The sequence below is a fragment of the Thermobia domestica genome, chromosome 1 (genome assembly GCF_964235325.1).
Source record: "Thermobia domestica chromosome 1, izTheDome1.hap1.1, whole genome shotgun sequence".
NCBI classification, from domain to species: domain Eukaryota; kingdom Metazoa; phylum Arthropoda; class Insecta; order Zygentoma; family Lepismatidae; genus Thermobia; species Thermobia domestica.
In genome coordinates, this window is record NC_137454.1 from 153,985,466 (window position 1) to 154,010,299 (window position 24,834).

Here is a 24,834-nt window from a genome sequence, read left to right on the forward strand (position 1 = left end):
CTATGGAAAACTTCAAAATATAATTCACATCTGAAATTCGATTTCCTTTCTACAATTAGTTAGCGAATCCACGAACGAGAATTTATTTGTTTTAAAATTGGTTGTGTTTTTGCAGAAATATTTACAAATTTCAAGATTCATAGTATTATTTTAGTAAGGAATTTTATCCCGCGCTTTAGTTCTTACCAAGTCGAATTTTGGGTTGTCAATTACACAGATACCATACTGAACTAATTTTTAACCAGAGCCTCATTTTAATTAAACTGTATATATATATATATATATATATATATATATATATATATATATATATATATATATATATATATATATATATTGGTAATCCTGACTTCCCAAATATTATTGACAAATCAGAATATCTAAGAACCAGCTACTATATTTACAACTACCATGCACGTGACTGTACCCTATTCCTCCATAATAGTTTCCATACTCCAATCAAAAGTAAAGAAAAAGAAAAAAACTAATACCCATCGAATTACTTTTTAAAAAATTCTGATACCGAATCATGCCGCACAAACAACATACCATCAAAGGATCCTTAACCAATCTAATGAATTACATGACTATAAAATAAACCATATTAATACCCATAAATGAAATTACATTGCAACCGAAACAACTGAGTGATTCTGAAAATTCGAACAGTGCGTAGGGATGTCTAGGGTCGTTAGGGGAAGAGCTCCTGTTACGCTGTACTATTTAGAAATCAATGTATTCAAAAACTGTACTCTCACATTGAGAAAAGGTAAGAAATTGACTGATTTTTGCTTTACGTCCTTATGCAACAAATAATAATAATAATAATAATAATAATAATAATAATAATAATAATAATAATAATAATAATAATAATAATAATAATAATATAAAAACCTTTCTTACACTATCTCGTACCCAAGAGTTGGATTACACACTAATAGAAGTGATAACGACTATCATATGACAGTGGTATTTCTCAATAATAACAAATGATATGGATTACGTAATAACCTAAATTAAGTGGGAATTGTGAGTTGTTAACGTTATACTATTTATTGCCAATATGTACAGTACTACCAGAATCATAAAACCGGGACAGGACGTTTGGGCGCCGCCATTTGGGCGCGGACGTTTTGGCGCTGCCGTTTGGGCGCCGGACGTTTGGGCGCAAAGCCGTTTAGGCGCCAGACGTTTGGGCGCGAGGTACATAGTAAAAATCATAATTTACGACATATAAAGTAAGCTAGGCACTGAAAACTAAGCGCCAATCAAGATATATACATTTCCTACACTTCTATCTTTATTTCACCTCATTTATCTGTATATTTTCTATCTCTATCTTATTTTATTCATCTAAATTAAATAGTTTAATGCGTTTGTGGCATTTGTTGCCTAACCTCGTCATGGATTGATTTTTCGCTTGTTCACGATTCTTGTACTTCTGATCTAATGTTGATCTAATTTTTGTAATATATAAGAAAGCTAGGAAATGAAGGAATCAGACGAACTGTTAATAATTTTCTTAATGTTAAATAAAACATATTGCTTTAATTTTTGTATTTTTTTTAAAGAAAGTTAATAATTACATATTTATGAATATTAAAATTTTTCTTTCGTATTACGTTTGCCAAACTCTTCTCTTCCTTAAGTCCAATAAAGAACTACCAATAAAAGATTTCAGCATAGTCGCTAACATTCTCGCCTTCGGTGCGATCGGTCCCGGGTTCGATTCCCGGTGGGGGCACTCGGTCGAAAAGTGTAACACGCTCTTTCAGGCCAGCCACCCTGAATGAGGTTTTCCTGGGTTTTCTTCATTCACATCAGGCAAATGCCGGGATGGTACCTAATTTATAGGTCCAGGCCGCTTCCTTCCTTCCCCAATCCTTTCTTCCTTCCCTTTCCCCGGATAGTGTGCTCCCTCAAACGTGACGGGCTAAATGGCCTTAGATGCCGAGAGCCCAGAAATCTAAAAATCCTATATCCTAATCGAGTTGAGGGAAAGATATTTTGCATACATGGTGTCTAAGACATATTTCGCATACAAGATGTCTAACATATTGAGTTTAGGAACTGTAGTATGCCGTATTTCTGGTATCACTTTTTTTTTATTAACATTCCAATATAAAAATCAAAACTTAACACACATTTTTTTCGTCCCATTGTAAGCATTTAATCTGCATTAAATTGGCGAAAGGAAAAAAAAAAAAAAGAACGATTTCAAAGTGAAAAATAATAGTTAAGTGTACATATATTGGTCGTTTAGCCACTAGAAATGTGTTTGACATTCACACTTATTGCGTAACTACAGTAGAAGGCCTGCTTTAAGTTTTTTAATGGAAAAGGCTCACTATGTACGTAATGCAGTCAATCATATGTAGTCTGGTCGACTTACATTTGGCTTGAAAAGTTATCAAATAAAAAGCACACTTAACTTTCGTTGAAACTTAAATTTACAAAATTTAATTGTTAATTCAGTTTTTATAATTTTGAAATTCCAGTATTTCTAGTATGTAAAACAAAATCCAGTATAATTCAAGGACTTCCACTACAGTAGACACCTTGTGATATCTTGATTCGAACTTAGTACTCAGCGCCTAACATAACGACTCTTTCACTCGTGCCCAAACGTCTGGCGCCCAAATGGCTTCGCGCCCAAACGTCCAGTGCCCAAACGGCGGGGCCCAAACGTCCGCGCCCAAACGTCACGTACCGCATAAAACTGTTTTAATTTTGGTATAGTCAAAACGATAATGTTACAAGATGTACTTCATTTACCGTATAACAAGATACTTCACATCTGAACTTTCTTTTACTTAAACTCCTTAAATTTACACAAATATCGGTAGTCAAGTTACTCAGAAACAGGGTGGAAAAAATCATGATTTTTTTTTAAAATCATTTTGGTTGTTTTTTTTTTATTTAAATCGATTTTTTTGATTTAAATCAAATCTTTCTCCTCGTATAATACAAGTCGCAAACTGAAGAAAAAGTATTAGAAATTAGTATTAAGTGCTAATTATGCCATTTAAGTGAAAGTATTGGGGTTGAATTTTGAATTATCCCCAATCGTTAACCTATATCTATCCCAAACAATGTTTCTTAACATTTTTAAATCATGGCTCTTTTTAAAGGTAAATTATAGACTTTCAGTCAAGCAGCTACTGCATCATCCCTATTTATCCTAGGATAATGGTACATACATCACTCTCATTAGAATAGAACAGCTTTTGAAATGGTAACATTCACATTTCCCTATCATGTCCCTGAAGCGGGAAATTTTGAGATTAATAGGCATTTCTTTAACTTTTTTAAATGTTGATCCCCTCTGGATTCTCATGTGTTAACGCACAGATCTCAGAATCAACTGGGAAATACTAAGGGGTGTACTAAATGTGAGTACAAAATTTCAAGCTTCTATCTTGAGTAGTAAGGGTGAGGAAACTATTTAACAATGAGTTAAGAACATTCCCAGAATACCCCAGATGACCCGGATGTAATATAAAAAATTCCTCAGACATTCCTATTTATCCTAGGATCATGATTTGTACATTATTCTCTTCAGAATAAAACAAATTTTCAAACGGTACCCTTCAAATGTCTCCATCATGTTTCGGAAGGGGGGGGGAATTCACGAAAAAAGGAATTTTCTGTTAATTTTTTTTTTTTTTTTTTTTAATTTTTACCCCTGTGAACCCCTCCTCCTGTTTTAGGCAGAGATCTGAAAAATACTGAGGGGTACACTGAGTAAATGTGCAAAATTTCAAGCTTGTAGGTGCAAAAGTAAGCCCGCGAAAAATAATATTCCCCAAATACCCCAGATTCCCGTATAAAACAGGATCTCAGATAACAGTTTCCTAAGACACCCCTATTTATGTTAGGAGCATAGTACGTACATCATTTTCTTTAGAACAGAACAGCCTTTCAAACGGTACCATTCGTATGTCTCCATCTGAGGCGAGAAAATCACGAAAAAAGCTATTTTTTGTTAAAAATATCCTTTTTTTAAAAAAATATTTTTGCTCCTCTGGACCCCGCTGTTTCCACGCAGAGATCTGAAAACAACTGAAAATTATTAAGGGGTGCACTGAACGAGTGTGCAAAATTTCAGTTTTCTGAATGCAAAATGTAACCCGCCAAATAATAATAATAATACGCATAACAAAAAATATCTTTTTAAATTTATGACGTCATCACATACTATTCATCAACGCAAAAAGGCGTGAAAGCACATGTAACATGTCCTAAAATGCCTCCAATCTTGAAGAAAACGAAGTATAAAGCCTTATTTGTACTTTTTAATCGAATAATGAAGATTCTACCCTATCACCTAAAAATAGGTGATATAATTTAAAAGGTGATATAATTAAGGAAAAAGTACAGCAACGTTTATCAAAATAACACTTTTTTTCACAAAAGTTACTGATATTTGGCAGGGGCCTATTTTTAAAAACTCAGACCTAGCTTGCGGCATAAAATACATAAATTTCGCCTAAAGTTCTAAAATTAAAAAAAAAAAAAAAAAAATGGAGAGGGGATAGGACCCCTCTAAATACGCCCTATTATCTGGGAACAAACAGACACGCACAAAAATGAATTTTCGTCGTAAATGTCGATGGTGATTTCCCCGTTGGAATAGTTAACGAGTTTAAAACCAAACCCAATGTTACGAAAAGAAGAAAGCAGGATTGCTCCGTTACCTGTTCAAAACGGGATTTTCCCAAATCATCCTTTGCATGATACTTGTTTTCATTCTATACTGTACATTTGAGTCTCATTGTATTATGATTATTAACTTCCATAATCGAAATAACAGAACAGAAACGGAATTTTACTTATTTTCACTTTAAATTAATTCATTTCGGAATTCGATTTAAATCAACGATTTTTATTTAAAAAATCAAGTGATTTAAATCTTGATTTAAATCGTGATTTAAATCAGACTGATTTAAATCAATCCACCCTGCTCAGAAATAAGTTAAATTCTATAAAACAAGTGAGTTTTGTTTTACAGGGTGAAATTATGGTAGACTTCCAAATCATGCGAATTCAATATTCACACTTGTAATACATCTATAACTACAAGCTGCAACAGAGGAATAAGATCAAATATAGAATCTGTTCCTCGGGACGCTGAATCCATATCAAAAAGCCATTACTTGCTATATTTTATTGTTTTGGTTTTACAGAGCTTAACATTGAAACACGAAGTGCTAATTGATATCTGTCACTCCCTGTTGCAATAAACGAATAAAATCAGAGGTAAAACATATTCTTGCGGTACTGAACCCATATCAAAAGACTAACTGTCGCTATCTACTTCTCTTTTTCCCTTGATGCGATCAATGTTGTAATCGAAAAATTGTAGATTTTCACCACTTCCAATACCAACAAATAAAGAAATGTCGAGACAGAAATCATTCTTGGGATGCCGGATCTGTGAGGAAAAAGAATGCTTTTCGAAATCTCTTACTGTTTTCGTTCAATACAAATAAGTACTGAAACCGGAAGTACTAATAAATTCTAACATCTTTCGGCTCTGGTAGAGTGTTGCGGGTGATGATCTATATTCTCTTGCCACTTTGAATCGATTATTAATAGCCACTGGCACTATCTATTACCTTTTCGGTTCTATGACAACAAACGTTAAAGCCAGAAATCCTTGATTTCTACCACTTCATGTTTGAATACGCTAGTAAATTTTAGGCACTTCCGGTTTACGTAGAATTGTGGGTATTGATGGCGTGTTCTCTTGAGATGCTTAATCGATTGCACAAAACCGCTTCTTGTTATTTATTATCGTTTCTGTTCTATAGGGATCAATGTTGAAACCGGAAATGGTTAACTTCTTCCATTTCTCGGCTTGGAAAGAAAGTTAACGGAGGAAATGAAACCTATTCTTGGGGCGTTGAAACAATTGCAAAAAGCAGATTTTCAATATTTTTAACCGTTTTTGCTATATGGAAATCTGTATTCAAACCAGAAATAATAGTAAATTTCAACCACTTTTGGTTCTGGTAGAGTTCTGAGATGATGATGTCATCTTGAGACGCTTAATTGATCACACAAAATCTCTTCTCTACATCTATTAACGTTTTTATTATTATTATTATTATTATTATTATTTGTATCAACCCTGAAGCCGAAAATGATTTGTTTCTACCCACTTCCGGTTTGAATGAAGGTTCTCTGAGGAGATGGAACCTATTTTTGGGAAGCTGAATCGACTGAAAAAAAAAAAAAACGCTTCTCGGTATTTTTTTTTATACCGTTTTTGCACTGTAGAAACCAGCACTGAAAGCGGAAGTAATTGTAAATTTAAACCACTTCTGGTTTTGGTAGAGTGTTGCAAGTGATGACGATACATTCTCTTGAGACGCTGAATCGACTGCAAAACCTCCTTGTATCTATCCATTACGTTTTAGTTCTATGGTAATAAACGTTGAAACTGGAAAAGGCTTAATTTCAACCATTTTCGGTTTGAATAGAAGGTTGACGGTAGCTATTATTGGAATGCTGATTTGATCGCAAAATGCCGCTTCTCGATATCTTTTACTATTTTTGCTCTGAGACAGACAGACGGATATTCCTGCTCTATAAGACTTCCGACTCTTATTCATAGCATAGTTTGGTAGTCTAACAATTCAAACAATAAAATTATTTAGAAAAGTGCATGCATTTCTGGAGAAAATGTACTAAACAACTCTGTACTCCTCTGACTTTGTGACCATAATTTTTCTTGGGCTACCGGTCGTGAATAGCTGATTGATTAGTTCTTGGAAAGTGGATTTATTGACACTATCACTATGACTGTTTTTCAGCACTGACAACGCTGTCATTAGCCACCTTTTAAAAATATGTTGCTCTGCAGGTAATATCAATCACCCCATCACCCTGCAGCTAAGTGAAGCCATGAATTCGGAAGAGTTATTGTACATAAATATAAAAATAACCTAATAGCTTCATCAATAGAAACTAGAATTGGTATACAGACATGGCAATATATCTTATAAGACCAACGCTCGTTCCCCAATCTCAAAGAACTCAATTAGCACTATCCATTACTCTTACAGTTAGATTCCTGACTAGTTTCTGACGGATAAGAGGTATCAGCACGGCACGTATATACGATACAATAAAAGAGCTTTTAACGACAATAATTCAGCTTTTTCAGCACGAAACTTAATTTTGGCATACTTTAGCAGCATACCTGAATATCAAGGAGCACTATTTTAGTTGCTGCTTTTGTTGGTTATATATACGTAATTCTGTACGCCATCTGCTAGGTATTTTAAATGTTCAACTTAATACGAGGTTGAGTTATCATTTGAAAAAAAAAAAAAAAAAAAAATCATGAATTCCCTCATGGTTAACGTACGCGCCTTTATCGTGGGAGAATCGGGTTCAGGTTTGTTGCTACGAGGGGGTAGAGCGCGCAGTGCCAGCCCCAAATTAGTTTTTTCTTCCACTAAAACAGAAGGTAGCAGAGAGTTCTTAAATGACAAACAACTTGATACTAATTCTTGCAATTTTATTTACCAAATACACTCAATTTATCACACTTCCTCACTTCTATATTTGTCAATGTTGTGTGTTAATAATGAACCTTTGAAGTCTTGGATTTGTGTACAGTAATATTTGCCAGTATTATATATCCTTCGTAAATAAAACTACAGCTTTGTTGCAGATTTCATAAACAAATAAATAACCAGCTGTTTTTAATGCCTTCGTTTTGCCCTCTTACCATTCATTTCTGCCCCATCAAAGAAATCGGGCTGGTTACGGACCTGCCCAGGATCAATTCCCGGTAGGAGCTCATGTGATGCGGATCCCACGTTAATTTGTACGTCCACGTCTCATACAGTCTCGGTGCTGAACGGAACGCTAAACTTCAAACCAACTAACCAATCATTACAAAAATTACATACATGAATACCTTCCTACAACGTCAAAGTCCTACTAGCTTCTCAATCGTAAGAACTGAGTTCAAATTTTGATACCTGCAATTCTTCGTAAGAGTTTTTTAAAAATTTGTTTATTTATTCAATAATAAATCACTACTATAAATAAATGTGTACCTCTGTGAAGGATTTTTCATCTCATTTACTGTACATGTATGGTGTTACTTATTTATATATAATTCACAGACGATTTATTTTTACTTACTGCACTTTGCAGGTACGTCAATAAAGCATCTAGGAGTGGGAATCCATCTGTACTGGTTGTAACTGGTTCTATAGCCAACTTAGGAAGAAGCATCTGTATTTCTTCACTCTCAGAACTATGGCTGCTTGTACTACAGGTACTTACCCTTCTTTCTGAAGGCTGTAATGAAAATTAAAGATTAATGAAATAACTGTATAAAGAAACTAGGTATTTTACGAAAATCTAAAGTAAATAACTGTGAAACTGTTCATAAAATAAAATATAACATCGCAAAGTTATGGACCAATATATGGACGGCTATCGGTTTGACAACGCTACTGTCACTTGTGTATCTGCGCCAGAACCATGAAACGGTCGTCGTTATCAGTGTGGTATCTCGGCTTGCATATGCCGAAGTGTAGTGCTTGTGCCAATAAAATGATGCCGAAAGTGAACTGTTAATGAAAAGGGAACATCACGGCTCTTTTGTTCGCACATTTTTTGTAAAATCGAATAGTTGGGGAAAGGGTTTAACTATCGGAATGACCACATCTAAAGACAACGTGGCCAAACATACACGAGTGAGATCAGGAGAACCTCACCCCAACGTGACATGGCCCGGAGCTTAAAACTAGCGCAGTCCACTGACAGCCACAATCATACCGGGTTCACAACCTTCTTCCGCGCCATACTACTGAATGTACAATGAACTGCCGCAAACTGTACGAAAGACACTTGATTTAGTAAAAATGGAGGATAGTTGCGATATTAGATGAGATCTACATTTATCTCACGTGTAATGGTAACATTTAGGCATTTACGTACCGACATCTGTAGTAAGAAACATACCGAATTTTACTGCCAGTATCGAGAAGTTTCCTATAGGAAATCATGATACGATTACGAGTGAGGAAAAGTTGAAGGTAAAAAAAAAAAAAAAAAAAAAAAAAAAAAAAAAAAAAAAAAAAAGTGAAGGTAAATGCTACCTACTTCCCTGAATCCATCATGTTTCCGATATATCGGAAATACATCCCTCGTTTATACGGAGTCAACAAGAACAGGCGAAAATCCATATGGACAAAGCATTCAGCCATTCCGTCAGACTATCTCTCCGGTTTTATCACCATATGGAGCAGGAAACGGAAATCTGTATTATTCCCTTTTATGATATCCCTGTACAAAGTACTGACGGCAGCCCAATGGATTTCTGTACATATTACCTGTTAAAACGTCTAGAACATCGGCGCACAGAAAATCTGCAGGGAGGAATGGAATGGAATTTCTACGCCTGTGCTCCAACATTTTGCTAAAGTGGACAATGAGATATCGGGTAATAGTCCATACTGTTGATGGTCTGAAAGAGCACAACCAGTGCTGGTGGCACGGCTTATCATAGGGTAAGTACACTTCGAAGATGCCGGTTTCATTATTTTGGCGCGACTACACAAGTAACAAGAGAATTGTCAAATTGGTCAGCTATAAACCTATCAACCTTTTGCATGCTGTGAATTAATATATATCGTTGGCTATCCATCCTTGCAGTGCAAACTCTGTGAACTGTATTGTACAAGGAACGAACATTCTGTAGTATCACACACAACAGACACTTTATCAAGAACTCGTTCTTTCAAGGTTTGTCGCAATAAAGCTTATTGACTGGAAATTAAAAATGTTCCAACAGTTAAAAAATAAAGCTTTTCCACTAACTTTCTATGAATGCTGCTACTTCGCGAGTATTTCAAGTGTGTATTATCTGTCAAAATCCACTATTCTTCCTAAGCAAGGAAACATGAGATTTACTGAAGTATTAATTTGGTTGTGCTCATTACACACTAATGCACATAGACATGCAATTTTATATGTTTGTGAATTGTACCTATACATCCACTACATGTTCCATTTCTTCCACTATACTGTTTTTCGATTGCAGCGCTGTAAACTTGAACAATCCTACATGTATATCAAGATCATCTCTAAAATGGGCTTAAGCTTCTTTTAGCTTGTTCAAGACCACTATCTCTGCATATACTTTTTGTCATCATAAAATTGTATTGAAAGAATAATTTTGCAGTATTGGATACTGATGAAATACAAGAATCGGATTATGAAAACAAATCACTAAATAGGTTAATTTTAATTTTATGTTCCTGATATCACCTCAACCTTTATTTTAGTTATCTTACTGTACAATATTGTGTTCAATCTAAAAAGTCACACTGGATGAATTTCAAGATCAGGCAGCGTAATTTTAATTGTGGAAAGCTTAGTTTATTACTTTTCAAACATAACTTAACCCCCTCATCTCACGTGGCATGTATTATTCTATGAACATGTGACATCTATTAATTGCCTCTAATACCTACTTTTTCAGTAAAACTTTTCCCCTCTATTGTGTGAAGGAACGTTGAAGGGGAAAAAAATGACTGGCGCTATTCGTCGTGGCTGAGGGATGATGACGTAATACTTAAATCCTACTCGAGTAAAATGGACAAAGAAAATGCACGTGTAAACACACTGTTGTACCTAGCTTTGAAAATACGATTGATAAATGGTGTTGTAACAATGCGTCGTGATTGTACGGGTTCATAATATTGTCATATAGAAAAAATATTAATATAACCCTCCCCCTGTTCCACAACTCTTCCCCCTTTATTCGTTAATTTTACTTTCCTTGAAGAAAAAGGTTTTCTGAAGGGTGATTTTGTGTCGTAGAAAGCTGAAACCTTTCTGCTCTGTGTGTTACGGTTGGATTTGTGAAACAAAGGGCGCCTCACGGTTTTGTGGGCTGTTTCTGGACAGAACTCTCCAGCACGGATGTTTATTGTTTGGCATGGCATTTATAGCAAGTACTAAAGTGCAGTTTGTAATATTGTTAGGGGTAAAAGTGTATCTGAAAAGGTAGGGGGACGGTAGGTAGCGGCATGACGTCAAGCCGTCCCCCTGCCTATCTTTGCCCATTGTAATTTTTTAGGAACTGGGGGGGACGACGTACATATTTTTGGTGATGGGAGACGGCGGCCCCCGCGCTCCCCCTCAATTCTACCCCTGAATATTGTTTAAAAGAATGATAGTATCTTTTCGAAATTGAAAATGACGTATCTTTCTCCATCCAACATTCGAGAGGCTTTGGAGCCTTTTGACACAGACGGAAATGATGAAATGGATAAATTTGGTTCTGAATTTGATCTGAGGCGAGTTTGTTCAACCATTAACAAATGTGCAGGGCCCTAAGCCTGCGAAATGGTTGAAAACTGATCACGGTAGCCAGATTCTCGTGTCCCCGAATGTGCTCCCCTTTCACCCGAATGTACACCTAGGATCAAAAAACGATCTCTCCTTTGTACAGATGTACGATTACTTGATCTGTTTTTTAATCTTTTCATCATACATATCCTTGAGCTTGTAGTGGAACAGATTCTGTACATTGATCAGAAACTCCAGAAAGCTAATTGAGGTTCAAGGCAGTATGAGGTCCCAATATCCGTAGAAGTGTGTGACATTCTTGCAGTGTGTCTGCCAATGGGTCTTTGTAGGCGCAACAGACTTCAAGATTACTGAGCATCGACAGGCATGGATTACTATCCATGGTACAATAATACCATCCACGTACTCATTTCATGTCCATTCTCTGCAATCTGCACTTCAAGGACAACACGCTGAATCCGGGCAGTCCCAGGGTATGACAGCCTCTGGAAATTCAAGCGTTTCTTTGATATGATCAATAACCGATTCATTACGCAATACTATTCTACGGATTCTGTATCTGTCGATGAGGTTATTGTAATGAACAAAGAAAGATTTAGAATCAAGGTATTCCAAGTCACTGCTGTGTTGGACATACTTATAAGATGGAGCCTGCCTTGGGAAACTACGTGACCTGAATCGCGTGCAGACACATGTTCAGTCACCCATAACCTAGTTCTGAGATTGATAGAGGAGCTGAAAAAAAAATGTTGGCCATATGTCTTTATAGACAACTTCTTCAGTTCCCTTTCCCTCTATGACGAACTACAGTTATGGGGAATCCAGGCATGTGGGACAGTCAACTGTGGACGAAAAGGAATGCCACCTATCTTTAGTCCGAAGCAGTAGTACGGGTCCCGTTATGCCGAAGTTTGGACTTTGACCCCTGTGTACTTGTGACGTCATATGTCAAAGGTCAATGACCTAGGGGTACTTAGGTACCAAATGAACGATTATTTTCATGATGAACTAAATGTGACCATAGTCAAATCATTAGGCTCAAATCATGAAGTGGTGCGGCGTATAGTCCTCTAGAAGAAGATGGTGCTGTTACGTAAAAAGAGTACACTGCATGAATCCCGCAACATGGTGTATCTAACGCAATCGGAATGGATCAAATTCATCAATGTATTCCAGTGTGTTGAACATTTAGTGGAAGTGTGCAACAAAACAAGCATATTCCTGAAAAAGTACTATTTTAAGAAATGTGTTATGCATATTGTACATGTATCTAGATGGTGTGATGGTTGCCAATACTGTTCGTGGGTGCATACCTCTATTGATAAACAGTTTATTTGTGATCAAATGGACATTGAGTTTCCACCTATCGATATTGCAATAGACCTTAGAAGACTTCAATTGGAATTTAAAATATACGCTAAAGACAAACTAGTGCAAGAAGTTCAAAATACACTGTATCGACAATATCCAGATCCTTTATCATGTATGGATTTATGTGATTAACCAGTGCAGTGTAATAAAATGATCAATTTCAATGATTTGTGTTTTTCATTTCAAATACAAGCCCATGTTCTGACGTGTACTATTGCATCATGATAAACAGTGTTGCCAGGTATTTTTGTACTAAACAGTTCCGGTTCTTTACTAATGAGTGCACAAACTTAAAAAAATTCAAATCAAATTTTGAAACGAAAAAATTTTCTAAAAATTTTTAAAAATTTTTAAACAAAATTTTGAAACGAAAAAATTTCAAACAAAAATTTTGAAACAAAAAATTTTAAAACGAAAAAATTTTTTAAACAAAAAATTTTGAAACGAAAAAATTTTTTAAACAAAAAATTTTGAAACGAAAAAATTTCAAACAAAAATTTTGAAAAAACTTAACAAAAAAATTTCAAACAAAATTTTGAAACGAAAAAATGTTACAAAAAATTTTAAAATTTTAAAACAAAATTTAAACTGAAAAAAAATTCAAGAAAATTTCAAGTAATTTCACGGTTAACCGTCAAACCTTATCCGGTTTTTAACTATTCGATTAACAAATAAACGGTTTTGATTATATTTATCAATGAGTGCAAAATGTTGAACGAAAATGTTCAAACCAAAATCGATAAATGTTAAACAAAACTTAAAACTGAATGCAGCAAAGAGTTGAAAATCATCAACCAATCAGACTGCACGAAAGACAGTGATCAACTAATCAAATTGCATCAACAATAACTTTGCCAGTGATCAGATTACATCACCTTAGACAGTGAGTTGTAGCATATCAGGTATCATGTATTGCTTTTAGACAAGGTTACCTATCAGATTTCTAAAGCTCAAGGAAAAAATCAACCACTACCAATGATCTTAGACTATGAGCTGTGACTAAAGTTCAAAGTATTGTTTCATATTAATCAGGTATTGAACATTTAAACTTCGCGCATCATACTAAAATTTTGGTTATCACAATTCCCAAATCTAAAAAATCGTCCTATGTACCTCTCTCGATATACCTAAGTCTTAGAATTAACCACATAATTATATGTTCAATGAGGTCAATAACCTAGAAGGAAATAAGCAGAACCAACTGTTGTCTGGAAGTATGTTATTTAATAACTCCCAAACTTAAGAAGTACCACAACAAATTTTGAAAAGAAAATGAATCCCTGTACACTACCTCATCAAGGTCAACCACGTGGTACAAGTATTGCTTACGTTTATATTTTGGCACATAGGTGGGAATATTTAAGACCAATGAAGTAATTTCATTTTGATAATTCTCAAATTATCTTCCCAAAGTTTCAAGGTACCAATGTCCTGGACCCATAATCCCATCATAGGTCAATAAGTGACCACGTGGTCATACTAATATTTGACAACGATTTACCCGAAGAATAGAATACCACACAATTTTAAGAACAATTACCAATTATTGATTTGACAATAAGAAATGTACCCTTCCCAAAATTTAAGATTGGTGCACAAATACACCTGTCTCTTATTAAAAAAGTAATAAATCCTGTACTCATTCATTGATAAAGCCGGATCAAAGAAGATAAAATAGGTCAATAACCTTCGAATTTTGAATATTTGGCCATAAGAGGGACACCAACATTTACAAAGGGTTCTAGAAAACGTTTACTGAATTTTGTTATTTGATAATTCCCAAATATACAGAATGGTCCTATGTACACTAAACAAATTTTAAAAAGTGAGCATCAAAGTGTAAGGGAAATGGACCCCTGTATACATCCATCTTTATCAAAGGGGTTCAATTACTTCCAAAATTTACATTTTTTGACGATTTTTACCCATATAAAGGAACAAAATTTATACTGATATTTGTCAGGGACCTGTACTATTATACCAAATTGGGCAATTTCTAAGCTTTAAAAATTTTACCTCTGCCAAATTTTAAGATGAAAGCATCAATGTACTTATGCCTTATAAAAGAAAATAGGCCCCTGAACACAATCACATGTTCATATAAAATAATAAAGCCCTCATTAAAGAGAATAAATTGGGTCAATAACCTCCGAAATTTAAATTTTTTATCCATGAAAAGAAACCAAAGAACCACCCAAATTTATGGTGATACACATTAGGATCCTATAGCACTATATTAAATGTTTAAATTGGGCAATATCCAAAAATATAAGGTAATAAAAGGTACTCAAATGGGGTCAATAACCTCCGAAATTTGAATTTTAGGCAATATTTTACCCATGAAAGGGAACCAGGTGAACAATCCAAATTTATAGTGATACATATTGAGGTCCTATACTATTATACCAAATGCTTAAATTGGACAATTTCCAAAATTTAAGGGGTGGGCCAAGGTACCTCTCCCAAATTTTAAGAAGGGTGCATCAATGTACCTATGTCTTATGTAAGAGAATGAATCCATGTACACACACATATAACCATATAAGGTAATAGGAATCCAAGGGGATAAATTGAGCCAAAAAAACCGAACACGTGGTACAACGTAATGCTTACGTTTATATTTTGACAATTTTTTACCCATGAAAGGGAACGAGGTGGACTACCCAAATTTATAGTGATATATATTAGGATTCTATACTATTATACCAAATGTTTAAATTTGACAATTTCCAAAATTTAAGGGGTGGGCAAAGGTACCCTTCCCAAAACTTTAAAGGGGTGCATTAATGTACACATTTCTTATGAAAGGGAATGGACCCCTATACATAACCATATAACTATATAAGGTAATTAGACCTCATCAAAGGGGATAAAATAAGTCTAAAACCACCGAAATTTGAATTTTTGGCAATTTTTTACCCATGAAAGGGAATGAGAGGGATCCCCAATACTGATAGAAGTACATACCCTGGTCTTAGGCTACCATACCAAATTTTTAGATTTGGCAATTTCCAAAATTCAAGGGAGTGGTCCTATGTACCCCTGCCAAAATTTAGGGGGTGGTCCTAAGTACCCCTAGGTCATTGACCCCGGATCAAGGTCACTGACCTTTGACCTATGACGTCACTAAAATTTTTGCTGACTCGGCGAGCCATACGTCGGGGCATACTATTGAAGCAATAGAGACTAATGCGAGATCCTGTTGTGTCCTTTCAGAATGATGAAATGGCCGCCATGAGCTGGAAAGATAAAAGGGAAGTCTACATACTGACGAATATGCACCCCAAGCTAGCAGAAGTTATCGTGATCAGCATGGCAATTGTACCAAGTCGCTGATAGTTCTGGACTATAACAAGTGCATGGGATATGCTGACAAGGTGATCAGATGTGCACTACTTATGGTATAGAGGATGATGAAATGGACTACTAAATTCTTCTTCTATTTGCTCGACGTCGTAGTCGTTAATTGCTATGTAATGTGCGATGAGATGAAGAAAAGATCAGCAAATGCTCGATTTCGGTTGAGTTGATTTTGAGTGTAACGTCCCTTTCAGCAGCGAGGCTATATGAGACGGAATTTACTGATTAACGGGGAATCCGAACCACATGAGCTCCCGCCGGGATTTCCAAAAGAGCTATTGTGCCAGTTGGTGGAGTTTGGGAAGGCTCAAAGTGCAAGTCCATGTCGGGTAAGTACGGGAAGCCGGTACAGCTTGCTTCCTGCTCCTGCTGAACACGTTTTCCTGAAGTTAAAATTAATTATCTGTAATTCCCCGAATTTAAAAGGGTTAATTAGCTGTATATCAATTAGCTAAAGAGTAGTGGTGCCTAAAAGATCGAGTATTACCAAAAATTTACGTTTTTCTCTAATTTTTGGACTCTCATATCTCTCCAACTATATCATCAAGCCTACAAAAAATGCAAGTTGTCGCATCGAGAACTGTTGATTTGGCATGGAATAGCAAAAAGTACAATATCGGACACACTGAAGAGTTGTTTCACAGGAACACAAACTACTGTCTAAACTTACACTGCATGTATTGAACAACACACACTATATCACAACATCCTGATGTCCGTTCGTGACAGTCGCTAGATAAACATCTCTACAGTTCAGCTGAATAGGGTGAATTTACAGTTTTATGGTGCGAAAAAGTGATTTATCTATGACAACCTGATTGACTAATTTCTTCTTTGGGAGGAGGGGAAAAGGAGGAGGGGATCCGGAACTGCAATGAATTTTAATTCCGTCACGAGTTCCTTAAGTAAAATGCCGACTGTTTAAGTTTTTTTAATAAATCTTTGATGTAAAGGGGGAAGGAAACGGTCGATTCAATAAATACAGTGGTTCCGCCTTATAGGATCATGTTCGGGCCGTGGATTTTGGTTTTAGTATGCGGCTGGTGATATCAGAATTTTATGTGCATTACTATATTCCACGTTATAACATCATATTTAGATTATGGATTTTGCTTAACTAGTAGGTAGGTCCTACTAATCTGTGGATTCCGTTAAGGGTTTATACTATACGGCAGTGAGATACGCAAAGAAAAACTTTTTAAATGTATGCTCACGAAGTTTTGTTCTATTCTATTCTGTTTATGTAGCTAATAATTTGGGTGATTGTTGCCTTTTGTCGGCTTTCTCAGGACATTTAGAAAAGGCGGGTTTGAAAATTGAGGTATTACTGAAGGTAAAAATAAAGAAAAATGCCCTTACCAAAAGAAGACAAAATTTATCTTAAATACTGCAAAATTTATGTAACGGAATAACACTAAAATTCAAGAATTTTGCATAGTTAAAAATAAATTTTGTTTTTATCAAGTACAAATCTTTATTCATTTTGCCTTACATAACACCTTAATGTGCCACATGGAATTTTGCCGAAATAACGTTATTTTTCTTCTTCTTTAGCTAAGACCAGCTTCCTTTCTTTGTTTTTATTTTCTATAGCGCCTCAATTTTCAAGACTTTTCTTTCTTTTTTTTTAAAAAAAAAATGCCCTGAGGAATGCGATAGAGTGTAAAAATGCCGTATACTGATAAATCTGTATTATTATACAATCTTTCTCTTTATAAACTCACTTTCTTAGAAGTTAAAAAAATTGAATCCCTAAAAACTCCAATCAAACTAGGAAAACTGTTTGGTAACCATACCTCACTAAAGAAATTGATCAGATATGGATCCTTCCTTATCACTGCACATAAGGTACACAAAAAATGAATTTCTTCGTTTTCAGTGGGAGACGCTGTGAGATTTTTACACAAACCTACCACCCTCTGAAACAGGAAAAAAAGCACCAAATTATGTGACAACAATAAACTTTTAATGTTTCAATCTTTCTGTAATTTTTCTATACATCATGTCGCGCATATACAAACACAGCATGTACACTCGTGCTCAAAAAATTGAATAACAGAAATTAATTATTTAAAACTGATAATAGTGGAAAACAGTTACAGGCTCATTATATTACAGAAATTGCTTTAACAAGTAAAAGTATGGTTAAATATGCCTGAACATTAAATGGAACATAAACAGTGGATTGAACTTCTTCTTTACCCATGAATCATTAATGGCTTGCATAAAACATATAAGAAATGTGGAATCAAAGCGCTTTAATAACTCTAAAAATACTTAGAAGAACTTAACTTTTTTTATAAAAACATCAGAGGCTTCGAAACTACTTGCAATAGTATAATCAAAGGAAATAAAAGGGATATTAAGTATGTATAATAATTCTCCCCTTTCTGAATTATCTGAACATTTCAGGCAGAACAATCATCACATGTAAGTCACTAAAGTAAGAAACAAAATAATATTTTTCAAGAAAAAGAATAACATTTGAAACTTTTTTCATCCAGTTCATAACATCAGCATTAAATATAGGTTTAGAAAATTTGGATAAGAATTCCAATTTAAATGGATGCACGTACAAAAATTTTGGCTACAATGAATCTTAAAAATAAAATGCTCCTTTAAGTAACAAATGAGTTACAACATGCATAGAACAATGCTTTGTCCTGTTTGATTTACTTGAGTTTTCTGTATTTTATTTGAGCTACTAATTTCGTAGATGTGTTAGAACGTTTTTTTATGTTAACATTTTTTCAGTTTCTTGCAACAATCCGTGCCAATTTTTTATTTGTAATTTTCTTCATTGTTGAAATGGATATCCAAACCTGTAACAATGGAACTGTTTCAACAATGTAGATTATAAATAAAAAAATCGGCACGGATTGTTGCATTCGATAGGTTATGATGTTTCTCCTCTAATTATTTGAAGTCTCTAGGTAGAAAATTTTTAAGAGAAATTGTAAATTTTCATGAAAGGTAAAAAATACATGAGAGAGATACGAAAACCGTACTGACATCTATCGGCACAACTTGTCCCTTTACACCAACCTTAATGATTTTATTACATAAGTCCTTTCAAGGCACAGGTTTAATTTTTACAACCTCAAACCATTGGATTAAGGGCACAGACTTTGAATTTGCAAATCAAGAAACGGCAGATTCTCTACGTACAGTATCAAATTTACTACTTTTCTTCGACCAATTACGTTATTAATAGAGTGAAGTAAAACATCGATGAAATGCTTCTTTAATTATAACTGGTTGTTCCTCCAAACCTTCAGTTCGTCTTGCAAATTTCCTGCACGCTACAAACGTTTCTTGGCATCGGGTAGAAGGCAACGCAGCTAGCGACAACTATTAGCCTTACAGTGAACTATCAGGAATTAGCATGAGTGACAGACTGAGGCGTCTTGCGGTTATATAAGGATTAAGAATATCAAAATATTTTAGTTTAAATGTGTATGCAGCCTGTAACTTAAATGTCTTCAAGTTCTGCGTATTAGCATTACTCACAGACTAACATGTTTTGTATTATAAATTAGTATTAATTAGCTACGTCAAATACCAGTTGGTGCCCATGAAGTGGAGTATTTACGCACAACGAATATTTTATGGAGGAATACTGGAAGTAAAGAAAGTAACGGTACTCGGAAGAAGAAAAACACCGGGATTTAGCTCCACAGACCACGTTAGTTTTCTGAAAGAATTTGTGTCGATGAAGGCAATAACTTTTTGCCGAAACGTTACACTTAGTTAATTTGGAGTGCTTTTGGCGTTAGTACTTTTTTAAATGAATACTGAATATTCATCTACTAAATCAAGTAGCTATTTCCGTCTCCCTCTTTGTATCAGAAACAAGTGCTTCTCCTTATTGCTGAAAAAAAAAAAAAAGTTATCTTGAAATGTGTGTTGTTCCTGTGGTAAGGATAAACATTTGTTTTTGTTGTTTGTCGAAGTTTAGCGTCCCCTTTCAGCACCGAGGCTATATGAGACGTGGACCTACAATTTAATCCGAACCACCGTAATGTGTTCAAATTTTTAGTGCTTTCTCACTGGGAATTGAACCAGGGACTATGTGCACCAAAAACACATGCACTATCCACTAGACCAGTGAGGAGAGGTCATTTGTTTTTAAAACAAAGACAGAGATGTTCCATTAAAACAGGAAGCCATTTTCTCTCAACTTTCAATTTATCGACTGAGGATGGTGAGACAGCTCACAGAATATATGGATTTTTCTTTGAGGAGGGAAGGCAGACAAGTGAGTAATATAATAGAGTATGTTCTCATAAAGTGCTCCCCATGCCAAGTAAGATGTAGGTAAATTTAATTTGATGTTATATGATAAATAATTCAAATAAGAACAATCTTGTCTTGTTCTACGATTTTTATGATTTACTCATACGGTTTCAGTGTTCTCTAAATTTTCTTCACTAAAATCTAAAAATTGCTAAACTAATGCATTGTTAAAGTGTCTTCCTTACTGCGCAACTCTTTTTTTTTTTTTTTTTTTTTTTTTTTTTTTTTTAAATAGACAACTCATGCCTCAAAAACTTTTTTGACAAACTTGTATTGTACAGTTATTAATGTTTATCATTAGTCTTACATGTTATTCTTCCCATGAAATAGTAAAATAATAACAAAATTCCAGATAAATGTTGATCATTTTTTACTACTGAAATGAAATATGCTTTTTAAATATATATATATATATATATATATATATATATATATATATATGATGCACAGATTAAATGCTAAAATTGAACTCAAAACTCTGTCAATCTTGATAGCTGAAATTTTAAGAGAATTTCTAGATAACTGTAAATTCACTTCTATGTTAACTGTAAAATGAAAAAATGTTACAATTGTTCTTGAAGAGTGAGGTTACCTTATTTATTTCTCAAGAAAGTGACACAGGAAAGGAAGTCTTAACAAAGCGTCCAATTTAGCAATCATCAGACATCACTAAAGAAAGTAACAGAGAAGAGTGAAACCGGATGAGCAATCTAAAAAATTCGATATACAGAGCAAGACTCTTATGTGAATTTTACTTTCAATGATTCTTAAACAACAGGATTTTCATTCACTGAATTTGAATCTATCTAATAACAGACACAGCACATCTTAAATCAAACTTTAGTTCAATTGTTCATAACAAATGTATGGAGCCACATTCACAAAGCGAAATTTGCATATAATCAGGAAAATTATGCATTTAAAATTAAAGGTTAAATATTTATGCATAGTAAATACCAAAATTAATTTGGATTTTATGTAATATATTGCAGATAAGAGTTCATAGTGGAGCAATATCAATTAATTTAACAAAAATATTTATCTCATGCTAAAGGAAAGAAAAGTGTACAAATTCGAAGATACAAAAAACTTCTTGGTAGTATAACAGAAATATTTAAAGAGAAAAACGACGGTAAACGCAACATAGATCTTCTGAAGGCACGCTTAGGTTTCAGAGTTTCCATCCTAGGATATAAAAATAGTAAAACTATATTTACGAGAAGCGGAATATAGGAGTAGCACCATTCAATTCAAGTAACTAGGGTTAGTAAGAAAATTCACATCGGGAAATAGTTAACTTTGGAGATATGATTCTGTTGCAAACCTACTGTTTCAAGTTCCACAATGACAAGCAAAATGAAATTCTAACTCTAAAAGACTATACGAGTAGATTTTGACTTGGTGTCTCTTTCCAATGCCTGAAACAACTTGAAGAAAATAAATTATTTTTTTTTTTCTGTAGACGTGATATCAAGAATATCAAGAAAAAGGGGGACGTATACCTGACGGACCATTAGGACACAGCGTATATAGAGGGGGACACACGGATCTTTATCTCAATGCAAGCAGCTATCATCACAAGTCACAACGTCTTGCAGTGCTAAACATCTTGGTCCACAGAGCAGTCTCCGCAAGTGACTAGGAATGTTTACAAGAGGAATGTAATCATTTTCGTTCCGCTACAAGAGGATGATTACAGTCATACAGATATCAATATGGCCATAAAAAGAGCCGTTACTTTTCAACATAAAGTAATCAATCAAGTCAAGAGTGTGGATTATCTCTCTACTACCGCATCGCCTTTCATCGGCCACACCTCCAGCAAACTCAGCAGAACACTTGCCAGACATGGTATAAGAATTATTCACAACCTCCAGCTAACATCAGATCGTTACTCAAACCAGTGAAAGATAACCTTCACCTGCGGACTCATGAAGTATATCGTATACCATGTGAATGTGGCGTACTATACATAGGGCAAACTGGATGTACTATAAAACAACGATACAAAGAACACAACAGCTACGTAAGACTTCAGCAACGCGTAAAGTCAGGACTAGCAGAGCATAGCTTAGAGCTGGGACACAGAATCAATTTTACAAATACCACATAGTAGCCAAGTGCAGCATTTTTGGGACAGAATAATAAATAAAGCACAGCCATCTCACGTGAAAGGAACAGTCTCAATAGAGACAATGGCTTTCAACTCACTCAGTCCTATCTGGTCAACCTATTTCAGGAGCAAAAAATTGGGCGTTCTACAAAACCATTTCTTGTAGCCACAACAACAGTCAATCAGGAGTCATCATTTCCTTCAGCCAATCACAAGCCCAAATTCATAGCTTCGCTCCTAAATAGTGATCATATATATACGCCCACGTATCTTCAGTCTCTTCATTACAATCCCTGAAGATCAATGCAATGCTTGCATTCGAAACGTCGGATCTTAATATCTTCACCTGGTTGATAACCCGAGAACACTTACTGAATACAATTTGGCCTATGACCCTCTCGGAAACCAAGCTATAATCTTTGTTATTCGGAAAATAACGCATTAAGAACTCTATGCAATTGTAAATAGACATATTAAAGCATAAAAGACAATGTTGGGATCTGTAGATGTTTATATGTATTAAGTTCATTTTTTTTATTTTTCGTACAATTAAAATTACTTTCAAGTGTTTTCGATAGAATTTAATTGAAAATTTCACATTTGTAGACAGAAAGATTAAGTTTTAGAATCTCATAAAATAATAGCAGACTGCCAAAGTATTGTACAGCAGATAAGAAACATTGCTATGTATTTATTTATCGGTGTTCTGTATAATAATCTTGTATTTAGCTTACAAAATAATGATGAGAATTTGAAGAAAGAAAACAAAAAGACAATGATGAGAATTTGAAGAAAGAAAGAAAAAAAAGCTGCCAAGCCCCAATAGAAACGAATAATCACTTTCACCAATTAAACATGAAAATAGAGTAGAAACTGAGTAAAGTCAGTATTGAATGTGCGATAATTTGTGCTTAAAGTAAAAAAGATACATAGTGAAATATATGAAATTCCTTGAAATAAGCAGAGATGCTAAATGGCAATTTTGTTCGAAACGACATCATAAACAAACGAAAAAAGTTCGTGATTTGGCCTACATATGCGTGGGTTTGTGAAGTTTACATATAACAGACAGAACTTGAGTCATTAACTTCTCATAAAAAGAGGTACCAGAGGAACGAGTTTCCATCTTTGAATCGTTGACCTTCCAAAATGAAATATATCGTGTTGTTTCAGGACAGTTGCGGTGTATTCATACAAGGAACATAGATTCGCGTCATGCCATTCGAAAAAAGCGGTATATTCAATGTACTGTACGTACATTGATTCATACATAATGATCACCTTATTTGGTATTGTGTTGAAAAGTTGATACTTCTACTTATGAGCCTCAAGTTGACAGATTAATTCGGATTACTAATGTACGTAAATTCTGATTTCCTGTTGCGCACATTATTACAAATTTCCAATATATTACGAGGACATAATTGTGATACTTCCAACGAAATCAGAAAAAGACAGTACTTACTGCAATCAGTGTCAGTACTGCACATGACTAACGATTTCGCAAATTGTACGTGTTGATAGCATATCTAAGTTACTACATAAGTGCGGTAGACTCAAATTAACAGAACGAGTGCACAGTACAAGATTTAATTTTGTGCATATCAAATTGTGTATTTTGTGAATAGTATCTATACATTTTATAGAAGAGTTTGATAAGTGAAATCTCATAATGTAATTATTTTCTGGAGATAATTACGAAGATAACTGTAACACATCTACCCAGCATTTGGTAACCAGAACTAAACCCAAACGAAATGAGTTTCTCACTGTAACAGTACTTTCCATATGAATAACAAGCAGAATAAACTGGAGCAGTGACAGGAAGAACTAAAATAGTATATTTGATACTGACACCAAAAAGGACTTCTAGCACTTTGAAGTGTGGATTATGATGAAGGGAATATCTGAGCTTACCAGAATTACAGTAAAAGACCGTTGAAGGGAAATACATCAAGGAGATTAAAGAGGTGACAGATAAGGGAACTTTCTTTTTCTACCTCTATTTAGAGCTCATTCGTGACTAAGCGGTTGACTTACGCGCCTTTAGCGTGGGAGACCCGAGTTCGATTCCCGGCGAAAGCTCATGTGGTTCGGATTCCACGTTAATCAGTAGGTCCAGTCTCATATAGCCTCGCCCCTGAAAGGAACGTAAAACTGAAAATGAATTCAACTTAACAACTCTACTCCTATTTAAAACGCACATAAAATAAAATAAAATAAAAGGAAGATTACCAAAACTTACGTTAGCTAAAAACAATGTAATAAATGAAAAGAAAATATAGTATTAAATTTTAAGAAAATCTTGTGTGTCATAAATAAAATTTCAGTGTGATTCGTGCATG

At 34.7% G+C, this 24,834-nt stretch overlaps 1 protein-coding gene across 3 annotated transcripts in view; it reads right to left on the reverse strand.

Moving 5' to 3' along the window:
* LOC145690128 (FHF complex subunit HOOK interacting protein 2A-like) overlaps positions 1-24,834 on the reverse strand; it is a 79,675-nt gene that overhangs the window by 33,895 nt on the left and 20,946 nt on the right. For all 3 annotated transcript variants that reach the window (XM_081764734.1, XM_081764715.1, XM_081764724.1), the window contains exons 4-5: positions 17,877-17,999; positions 8,167-8,325 (exon numbers count right to left, since the gene is read on the reverse strand). In XM_081764734.1, the coding sequence (XP_081620860.1) occupies positions 8,167-8,325; positions 17,877-17,999 (282 nt within the window). The remainder of the gene's footprint in view (positions 1-8,166; positions 8,326-17,876; positions 18,000-24,834) is intronic.